Consider the following 11,779-nt stretch of genomic DNA (forward strand, 5'->3'; position numbering starts at 1 on the left):
TATCTGTAGACCACTTAGACCTAGCCACCTCACTGCAACACACTGTATACATGTGCCTCCCTGTGACACAGGTGATAACGCCATGCTTGTGTACATGCCCATGCCATTCCCAACTGATCGGAATCCAAGAGCATGACACGAAGTCTGTTCCTAGTCTGCCAGTCATCATTACTCTCAAATTGCTTGAAGTTGAGTGCGAACTGTCACAGTCAACCCTAGTGGATGCTCAATTATCGAGCATGGTTTATCCGTACTTATCTTTCGTAGAAAATGATGACCTTGACTTTGATCATGATGTACTACATGCCCAGGTTTGTGGGTAAGCCTTCAGTCTCTTAGTGGAAGTTGGGGCGGTCGGGTAGCCTAGTGGTTAAAGCGTTCGCCCGTCACACCGAGGACCCGGGTTCGATTCCCGACATGGGTACAATGTGTGAAGCCTATTTCTGGTGTCCCCCGCTGTGATATTGCTGGAATATTGCCAAACACGGCATAAAACCATACTCACTGACTCTGTAAATGGAGGTTAAGTTTATTTGTTTTCAAGAGACCACACTATCACACATAATTTCTTCTAACTAGTGATGATAAATGATAAATCACGCTGTGTTTTCTCGCTTTACCGGGACTCTCATGTTCCGCTGAGAGTGAAATGACTGCGTGAGTAAGTGAATGATTTGGGTTTTAATGCCGCTTCTAACACTTTTTCAGTAAACCTGCTGCACGGCATTTTCAGCTTAAAGCGCAGGAAAGCCCGTGGTGTATGAAGTTTGTTTGTTTGCTTTTAACGCCGCACTCAGCAACAGTCTGTAAAAAATCGAGTCTGGACCAGATTATCAACTGATTGATATGAGCAACGATCCACACAGTCGGGGCACGGTGCGCGCAATTAAGACTCCTCGATCCATTTCGTCACCTCTGGCCGAGGCATTGCCACGAGTGACGGTGTAGGTAGTAGCTATAGGTGATTTCTACTTGGTGACTAGGTGACCAAAAAAACAACCTATATATATTATGATTAAAACTGCATGGAGACGAATCTGGGAAGGGTATACTATGAAATGATGCACCCGATACGACTGTTCCACCTACGAGTTTTTTTAATGCTGATTCATCATTTTTCAGACATCATCGAGGTTAACAAAAAGGAAATGAGCATATAAGAGAATTGTTTAAAATATGTTAATTTTGGAGAACACTTAAATATGTACAAAGTATATATTAGCAAGACTTAGAATGAATTGGACACACTCATATTGTGTCATATATTCATGTGCAACGTACAAGGCTAAACCTAATGTCGCGTATATTACATATTTATAAGATATAAATAAGTATACATAACGGGAAATTCTAATTTCTGTTTGAGAACAAAATTTCGTAAAGAGAGTAAAACATATATTTTATTTTTTGTGACCGCAAGGCTAAAACTAAGGGAACATTTGACAATATTTTTGTAAGTAAACATGTCATATGATACGCACACCGCAACCTATATTCAACCTGTGGGAGCATGTGATATGCTAGATATTAACAACCATGTGACCGGCACGTGCTGACGCGGGTATATAACGGTGTATGGCGATAACCCTTCCTCTCCGTGTGGTTCTCACTGTACAGTCGACATGTCGAAGATTTCGCTGATCGCGTGTGTGCTTATGGCTGTTGGGGCTCTGGGACAGCTTCCCTCCCCGTGTGTAACGCCACCCCAGTTCACGGTCAGTACAGAACCCTTCTCCCACCCCCGCACACCCCGTGTATAACGCCACCCCATTTCACTGTCAGTACAGAACCATTCTCCCAACCCCACACCCCCCGTGTACAACGCCACCCCATTTCATTGTCAGTACAGAACCCTTCTCCCACCCCCACACCCCCGTGTATAACACCAACCCAGTTCACTGTCAGTACAGATCCTTCCCTCCCCGTCTGCACACAAGATCAGGGTCAAGACAGATACTCCCCACCCCCCCCCCCCACCCCCCCCCACCCCCCACATCAACCCCAACACGCACGCACGCACGCACGCACGCACGCACACACACACACACACACACACACACACAAACACTACCCGTCTTGGACGCCACCCAAGATCACAGCCAGTGTAGATCCTCCCCTCGCCATCTCCCCGTGTGCAACGCCACCCAAGGTCACGTCAGGACAGATCCCACCCCACCCCCACCCCCACCCCCATTCTGACGCACATCATCTCTCGTTTCATTATTTGATAAAGGTTCTGAACTTATTATTATTTCCATGGAAACTGCTTCACTGGCCATTGGCCTACAAATAAACATTCAGGTGGTCGCATACATCCTTCGTAATAGTCAACACTACAAGTTCAAAGTACGTAACGCAAAGAAAGTCCTGACACAATAAGTGACTGTGATTTGTACAAATCTTTATCAACTGGATTTCGCTTTTGCTTCAACCCGTCTCGAGTAAGCCTAATTTTGACAAAGCATTTCTAAAACAACCATTAAGCGTGTACCGTTATAGTTAAGTGTGTTTTTACATGACATCACATGTGTACAGATCATTTAGCCAGCAGGTATATACAATCAGCTATCAGCCAGGTGTGATATGATACTCAGGGGTCTAGTGTAACATGACACCAGGGTAACGGTAGTTATTCTTATACCCTAAGGTCGTAAGCCATTGTTATATATGCATACTGAGTTATGTATGCTATGTATAGAGCATCCATGTAAGTGACGAATGTAATCAATTCACTTAATGTCCTGAAAAAGTGATTGAGTGAGTGAGTGAGTGAGTGAGTGAGTTGGGATTAACAGCACTTTGATCAGTATTTCCGTAATATCACGGCTTGTCAACTTAATGTGGGAGGAGTGCTTACAGCGTTAGATGTTTACCGCACTGGTGAAACCCACGAGCACAGGTACCTGAAAACATTTGCAGGATTGGAACCCACGTTTCTGGCACTTTAAGGGATGCAAATTGTGGCGCCTTTGACGATTGGGTCTACCGTACTCTCTACTGATGCTCAAAGCTGCAGATAACGACCTTTGTGGGTTTAAGAGACGACATTAAAAAAATAAAAAAGGATCAAGTCCCTGGTAACGAAAGAGACATAATACATGCCTGCAAATAATTCATGAAGTCTGTGTGTGATATAGTCACTATCTGTATCCAGGTGCTAAGAAAGTTCAAAGGTGTGATGCTGATCGTTTGACCTCGTGTAAGACAAGAGATTAGATTATACATGGACTTCGTCAAGTAGCATTGTGAATGGCCATATCAGGTGATGAATACCACTTACCCCTGATAGTCGACTTTTCAACAGTAGGTGACATTGCGAGTAATAATGATTATTGCTAACTGACACACTTCACACTCTTCTGGTTTCAAAATGCTGTGCATTAGCTCGACAGAGCATCCGACACAGGCATTTGAAAATTACAATGAAAAAAAGAGCTTTACGTCCATGACATAAACGTTCATTGAGTATGCACAATCAATTCTCACATACTTGCAATAAAATTTGAAACTTTTAAACATTAATTTTTGAGTACCGTATTTATTTTCTCGTGTTAACCCTAGTTTGGGCTGTCCTAGATATAAGTGCGACAATCTTATTCGCATGATTTTAGTGTTTCATTCTTTCAAATCTCCACCTCTTTCAGAATCAATAAAAGAAAACAGCGGTAGAACTTAACAACTGAAGTTAGTCCATGGTTATTATATTTTTGTCGAACATGTATATGCCCTATAAATCAAAATATAAATAAATAATAATTGTTAAACTGTAGTCGAGTCACAACTGCATGAAGGAATATATATAACTTGATGACTATTAACATTAAGTTATTACCATTACTGCGTCAGTTAGCAATAATCATTATTCGCCCCTGTTGAAAAGTCGACTGGCGCCTGAATGGACATTTGACTGTGTGTATCTGATTCACAGTTTGTTGGAGATTTTACGAGTGCTTTCGAGGACTTCTTATCAGGTGTGTGCTGCTCACCTTCCTCTATGTACGACATGTTTCTTTATAGTTCCGGGGGATGGAGATCAACCACGTTGACGACGCGATTCGCCGTTTCATCATCGGCTACGACGCCACCAACAAGAGGAAGGTGATGTTCGAGGAGGAACGTGAGATCATCCCAGGCAGACAGTAAGTCTTTTCCATGTCGGTTTCTGTCCCTGTCTGCCCCCCCCCCCCCCCCGCCCCCCATGCCTCTCCCTCTCTCTCTCTCCCTCTCTTTCCTCAAGCCTCTTTTCTTTCTCTCTCAAGTCTCTTTCTATCTTCCTCTCTCTCAAGCCTCTCTCTCTTCCTTCCTCCCTCTCTCCTTAAGTCTTTCTCCCTACAGTCTCTTCCCCCATTCCATCCTCTCTCTGTCTCTCTCCCTCTCCTCAAGCTTATCTCTCCCTCTCCCCTCAAGCCTCTCCCTCTTCCTCTCTCTCCCTCCAGTGTCTTTCTCTCTCCCTCTCTCAAGCCACTCCCCTCACTTTCGTCCTCTCTCTCCTCAAGTCTTTCCCTCTCCAGACACTCACTCTCTCTCTCTCCCTCTCGCTAAAGCCTCTCACCCTCTCTCTCACCCCCCCCCCCCCCCCTCTCTCTCTCATCAAGCCTCTCTGTCTCTTTTTTATAACTTCAAATGTTCAAATGGCTTTAGTCATTATTTTGGTGGTTTTGATATATTTTAGTGATACTGTCGAATGCACATTTCCAACCGAGAGCTTTCCAAATATATATATATATATATATATATATATATATATATATATATATATATATATATATATATATCCATCCAAAGGGGTCACGTGACCAGCCCCTAATGCATTATGGTCGGAAATTACGTTTGAACGTGCAGAGGCTATGCAAGTGTAATGCCTGTCTTGTAGTGTTGTAACCTGCCCTGTACACGTTTTCACTATGCTGCTGCAGATATCACGAGTACCTGGTCCTCACCAACGATAATGTAGCCTATGACTTCAACATGAAGACCAAGGAGTGCATCAAGTCTGTGCCAAGGACGTGGAGGGACTTCGGAATCCCCCCTAACGCTACCTTCGAGAACGAGTACTACATCGGGGGCCCAGGGGAGGAGGTGTTTGCCCAGGAGTGGTCCGACAGGATCCCCTTCAGGCAAAGTGAGAGCTCCTGCTTACTGAACAACATGCGATAGTTAGGGACCACCCATTAGTTTTCAAGGGGTAGGGAGGTGGTGAATCTTTTATGGAGACGGGATATGTTTCTTCTGTGACAGCTTCAAAAGGGGGAGCCGAATAAATAACGTCAACAACATATGTTTTCCGGGTATCCACCATGGCCGGCGAATATTTTCTATTTTTTTTATTTATTCATTTTTTTGGAAGGGGGTTGGGGGTGCCAAATTTCTTCTTTTTTTCTGGAACAAAATATTTTGGATGAAACATTGTTTGCTCTCTCGGAAGAAAAGCATATTAAACACAAACCTCCTCGATGTTTCATCTTCAAAATCTGCCTTGCATGTTTTAAACTGTACAAATTACGTCTTCAGATTGTTTTTAACTTGTGACGCACAGCAGATATACACATCTTGCACTGTAGCTCAACGATATCAGCTTCTAGTTACCCATATATAATGCTGTGCAATTATTTTCCCCAATAGGACATTATACGTTGCATAGTAACACGACAGATTAAAATGATATATGTAATTTTATTAATATTCTTGTTGGTTCGTGTAACAAAGGAACAGACCTGCAGGTTGCACCTGGAGTAACCAAAACAAAAAGATGAAAGTTATAGAGTGTGTTACCCATAGCAGTAATTGTTGTCGGGACCTCCATTCTGTTTCACTTTAATACGCTGGACAGAGTTGTGTCCCTTAACTGTCAGAATTGGCTAAATCCTGGTGATAATCCTTAGAGTGAGTGAGTATGGTTTTACGCCGCTTTTAGCAATATTCCAGCAATATCACGGCGGGGGACACCAGAAATGGGCTTCATACATTGTACCCATGTCGGGAATCGAACCCGGGTCTTCGGCGGGACGAGCGAACGCTTTAACCACTAGGCTACCCGACCGTCCGATTATCCTTAGAGTTTTTGCATCTACCAGTGCCTCCGGGGTTTCCACCTGTGCCTTTTGGCTGCCCTTCCGTATTCCACAATGTTTTCATATACCTGAAACAATTAAACTGACTTGAAACGACTTGAATTTCCACTGAAAAATATACTTCATTAGCGTGCTGTAATTGGCCGTGCAGAGTTATGTCCCTTGAGCCAGAGGTAGAAACCAATGGTCGTGGGTTCGAATCTTTGATTCGTCCTGATTATGTTTCTAGATGTTTCAGACGATGACCATGCCCGTAGGACTAGCATCACATGGTCTATCACGCACTGAATCGAACCGAGACATTGGCGACTATGTTTAACGGGATAAGGCTCGCTGACTTGGTTGCTGAATGTCATCGTATCCTAATTGCATAGATCGATGCTCATGATATCAATCACTGGATTGTCTGGTCCAGACTCGATATACCGCCGTCGTATAGCTGGAATAGTGTTGAGTGCGGCGTTAAACAAACAAACAAACAAACATGCAAACAAACAACCTATCGCGATACTTTGTCCATTGTCCTTCACCACTGTTTTAATCACCATGGAAACCATTTCTTTCAGGGGAGATGTGGCTGGGGTCATTCAGTCTCAACAACTGCTACCCAATTCATTCCCTTATAATCGGACCAGAGGAGACTCCCAACGACACCGTCACAATGCACTTCTACGACATCGTCGCCGGTATCCCCGACCCCAACGACTTCATCCCCCCAACCGAGTGTCTGCAGGCTGCATGGGGAGTCTCGACCATGCCCTCATACTGGTAGAGGGCGCCACTAGACACCGGGAGTTACGTCCCTTAGGTGTATTGGTAGCCGCCATTCTCCGTCGTTTTGAGAGCTGTAAATGGTCTCGAGACCTGTTTATTTTTTAGATGTCAATTATTCTAATACATATGTTTTATTTTACAAAAGTTTGCCATTTGGAGTGTGCTATGAGATGTATGTTGCTGTGAATTATTTCCGACGTCATCACTTACTGAAGTAGGTATCTCCCTTTAACTAATCCATTTCATGACCCTTGCTTAAAACATTTGCCTATTTTACGGAAACAGTAACATAGGGACTTTATTTAAGGGGAGACAATTGACATCCGCACGTTCATCTGTAATGGCGCTCGTCACATGAAACATCTCACGTGTGTCTTTCAACCCATTTACTTCAGTGCCAATTTCACTATTTATCTTTTAGTGTCTTCTAGTCGAAAACATTACATATTAATGGGAAAACTATTGCAGTCATCAAGGGCTAGAACTGTGATAGTATTACACCAACTGCAATACATCCTGAGCGGTTCACACGTTCACGAACACGTATAATGGTTCACCGCGAGCACTCGAGCAAACGCACACACACACGTTCACGTGACTGTCATGTGACGATCACATGACTAAGCTGGCAGGTACCTGTGCAATACTCAGAACGGAGGTCATTGAATTGACAAGAGTTTTGTTGATTAGTATTGATTATCTTGATTCGTAGATATACCTAGAGAGATTAAATTATTATTTTTTTACAATATTTAAATGGTGTTGAAGATACATATATATTTCCGATTCATATTATAATTAGCAATCACATACCCCGCTTTGTGTCGCATCCCCAACCACGGCCATGTCCCAAGACTACAGGCAACTTTCGTATCTGTCTTTGACTGTCACTCGTGAAGTCAAACAAAACAATACTGATTGTTGTTTGTTTACCCCTGCTAATGTAGCCTGCCTATGCACCCTTGGAATGCATTTAGTGAAATCTGTGTACAAATGTGCCTTTTAATGTTGTTGTTACCATAGCTATGTTCTACTTTCTCTAAGGAATAAAACTATTTTCAGAAAACTGTTTTTATTTCCATCAACATTTGCGACTGTGAATCTTGTATTGCAATAAACAAAACAAACAATATATACATTAATGTCGGATTCGGATTGGCTGAGAGTGAGCGAGTGTGTGAGTATGGTTTTCGGCCGCTTTTAGCAATATTCTAGCAAAATCACGGCAAGGGACACCACATTGTACCCATGTCCGGATTCGAACATCGGTCTTCGGCGTGACGAGCGAATGCTTTAACCACTAGGCTACCCGACCGCCCCCTGATTGGCGCTCGGCATTGAGGGGGTAACACAGGGACTGGTCGGCTCGGAGACAGCATACTGTGTCAGAATAGGGTATCCATGTTAAACTGCGGCAGGGTATCTCAGTGGGCTAGCACTATTAAACCGACATAGATCGGACTAGTACAAGCAGCCACACACACACACACACACACACACACACGCACGCACGTGCATGTACGTCGCTACAACAGTGCAATAGTTTGAACGCGACTTTAAACCCCATTTCACCTCATCTGGTTATCTTCTTTCATTCCACATTGTTTGTTTGTTTGTTTGTTTGTTGTTTAACGCCGCACTCAGCAATATTCCAGCTATATGGCGGCAGTCTGAAAACAATCGAGTCTGGACCAGACAATCCAGTGATTGTTATCATGAGCATCGACCCACGCAATTGGGATCGACGACATGCATCAACCAAGTCAGCGAGCCTGACCACCCGATCCGGTTGGTCTCCACGGTTAGTCTATTCTACCCCGGATCTTCACGGGTTACTGTTATAACTCGAAATATACAATACATATTTAACACCCTAACCTTAGTTTTTTCTTTTTCACATCTCGGAGTTATTTTTTTATCTATACCTGTACTGCTGATACACCATACAATAATGTGTGTTGCACGTGCGTTTGGTGTGTTATGTGCGGTGTTATACGTCACAGACAACACGTGATCATGTATTCACAAGACAGACCGGATGAGGTGAGGTCGGGTTTTTCGTTGTGTTAGTGATCGTTTCACTTTGGCTGAGAAAGGAAATAGGATGTAAAAACCGATGCGAATCCTTTATGGTTTTCTGTACTTTTGTAGATTGATATAATTTCATAAAATGTGTAAATAAAGACTAAAGCGCTGACATCCAGAAAATATAACAGCGGAATTCTGCGCTTTATGGAAACTGTAACAATGCGCAAGGTGTCCCGGACGAATACAAAGGGAAACCACTCTCAACTAGAGTGTGAACTAAGATAAGCTGCTCCTGAGTTATTCAATAAGGTCACAGTCATTACCTTCACACCTTTCATTTTTATCCTTCCCAAATTATCGAAAAGGTACGTTGTTTCACACTTCTTCAGCATGGACTTGGGCAGAAATATTTTTTAAGCTGTCGACTCTATACTTATGTGGATCGCTGTCGCGATTAAGAACATTTCTGATTTTGTGAAATTGTTGATGCGTTTTTCTGTTTTCGAAGTGTCAATTTCAGTCACACAGAACTTTAACAAAATGAAATGTCAATTTAATGTTTGAACGTAAAGAAGACTAATTAATATTGTTTGGCAAAATATCTATGGCAAAGTATACCGCCATCTTGGATGAAGAAATAATAAACTTACAACAGGTATATGGGGCTATCTTAGATTTTCGACAAACTTAAGCTATCTTAATTAGGGCTACGATAGTTTCGAAAATAGTCTGCTATAGCCTACGATTTCCTTACGATAACTTTACGATAATTTTAGGGCTACGATCGTTTCGACAATCTAGGCACAGGTTTCACAAAGATGGTGGGTTACCTCCCTTATACAATGTGTAACAAGTACACATCTTTTGGTTGCATATTTCTACTCATCATTTCTCAATGCTTTAAACACTATACATCCTAAAACATGAATTAATATAAGCGTTGAAAGCATTTATTTTAAAGAATGGGAGCAATTTATTTGTTGATACAATTGGCGTATCGCTACCACAACGATTTCAAATTTAATATTCTTTATATATAGGATTTTTTAATTTTTTTATTTATCTTCTGCCATTGTGCTTGAGACAGAAGAGTGGAGCCATTGCAGTGGGTTGGCTCTGGTGAAATTAGTCCATCAATTAATCGCTGAGACTTAATAATGCTTTTAAATATCAGATTTGGCACATGGCATTCGGATGTATATGTGTATATTATTAAAAACGTCAGAGGGTTTTATGAGATTTAATCCAAGGCAGGGTTTTATCCCGAGGATGAGGGTTTTAAATCCCATAAAAACCCGAGGGTAAGTGTTTTATCTAACTGATAGACAGAAAAAAGACACTTACGTACGTACCATGAACCTTAGGAAACGGGCTTAAAATATCTGTTGCTGGAATACGGTACCATAAAATATGCTGGAATACGGTACCATAAAATAGAAATTCTTAAAAGCATAGAGATTTATCCGCTCACTTGTCGCCTAGTGGTACAATGACTGAAATGTTTTATTTATATTCCCGCGGATCGATGCGCGGGATATAAATAAAACATTTGTCATTAGATTTTACATTTCATCACATTGTGTTAAAATGCAAAATACGTTTTTAGCGAGAAACATTGATATGTTACACTATAATTGTATTAATAACATCCCTGTTTATGAGAATTAACCCACTAGAGAACAATAGGGTGACGTCACTGGAGGTTTATAACTGTGCATGTGAACATAATGAGATCCAATGCTGTTTTAATCTGAAGACTGAGAGTTTATTGGTGACATTTGCCTTGATAAGACTGTGATATTGTTAAACGCGACGTGTCACGTGCTCACTCCATTGCTCAAGGGCCTCACTCCATTGCTCAAGGGCCTCACTCCATTGCTCAAGGGCCTCACTCCATTGCTCAAGGGTCCCACTCCATTGCTCAAGGGCCTCACTCCATTGCTCAAGGGTCTCACTCCATTGCTCAAGGGTCTCACTTCATTGCTCAAGGGCCTCACTTCATTGCTCAAGGGTCTCACTCCATTGCTCAAGGGTCTCACTCTATTGCTCAAGGGACTCACTCCATTGCTAAAGGGCCTCACTCCATTGCTCAAGGGTCTCACTCCATTGCTCAAGGGTCTCACTCCGTTGTTCAAGGGACTCACTCTATTGCTCAAGGGTCTCACTCCATTGCTCAAGGGCCTCACTCCATTGCTCAAGGGCCTCACTCCATTGCTCAAGGGCCTCACTCCATTGCTCAAGGGTCTCACTCCATTGCTCAAGGGTCTCACTCCATTGCTCAAGGGTCTCACTCCGTTGTTCAAGGTACTCACTCTATTGCTCAAGGGCCTCACTTCATTGCTCAAGGGCCTCACTTCATTGCTCAAGGGTCTCACCCAATTGCTCAAGGGTCTCACTCCATTGCTCAAGAGTCTCACTTCATTGCTCATGGGCCTCACTCCATTGCTCAAGGGTCTAACTCCATTGCTCAAGGGCCTCACTCCATTGCTCAAGGGTCTCACTCCATTGCTCAAGGGTCTCACTCCATTGCTCAAGGGCCTCACTCCATTGCTCAAGGGTCTCACTCCATTGCTCAAGGGTCTCACTCCATTGCTCAAGGGCCTCACTCCATTGCTCAAGGGTCTCACTCCATTGCTCCATCGCTGCGATCTTCGTCCAAGAAATCACTAATTAGAATGGGTGAAATAGTGTGAGACTTTGAGGAGACCCGTGAAGATCCGGGGTAGAATAGGTCTTCAGCAACCCATGCTTGCCGTAAAAGGCGATTATGCTTGTCGTAAGAGGCGACTAACGGCTTCGGGTGGTCAGGCTCGCTGACTTTGTTGATGCATGTCATCGATCCCAATTGCGTGGTACAGACTCGATTATTTACAGACTGCCGTCATACAGCTGGAATATTGCTGAGT

The 11,779-nt window shown here is 43.0% G+C and overlaps 2 protein-coding genes across 2 annotated transcripts; both read left to right on the plus strand.

Annotated features, from left to right (window-relative positions):
* Positions 1-1,597: 1,597 nt before the first annotated feature.
* LOC139465803 (mammalian ependymin-related protein 1-like) lies at positions 1,598-7,911 on the plus strand. The gene is made up of 4 exons (XM_071247726.1): positions 1,598-1,715; positions 4,018-4,139; positions 4,917-5,122; positions 6,638-7,911. Exons 1-4 carry the CDS (start codon positions 1,623-1,625, stop codon positions 6,841-6,843), a joined length of 627 nt encoding a protein of 208 aa, XP_071103827.1. The 5' UTR covers positions 1,598-1,622; the 3' UTR covers positions 6,844-7,911.
* On the plus strand, positions 7,462-11,566 carry LOC139466057 (autotransporter adhesin BpaC-like). Its single transcript, XM_071248072.1, has 2 exons — positions 7,462-7,477; positions 10,665-11,566. The coding sequence occupies exons 1-2, from the start codon at positions 7,462-7,464 to the stop codon at positions 11,564-11,566; spliced, it is 918 nt and encodes a 305-aa protein (XP_071104173.1).
* Positions 11,567-11,779: the final 213 nt, after the last annotated feature.

This window comes from Haliotis cracherodii, unplaced genomic scaffold, assembly GCF_022045235.1.
Source record: "Haliotis cracherodii isolate W230 unplaced genomic scaffold, xgHalCrac1.p SCAF_18, whole genome shotgun sequence".
Classification (NCBI taxonomy): Eukaryota; Metazoa; Mollusca; class Gastropoda; order Lepetellida; family Haliotidae; genus Haliotis; species Haliotis cracherodii.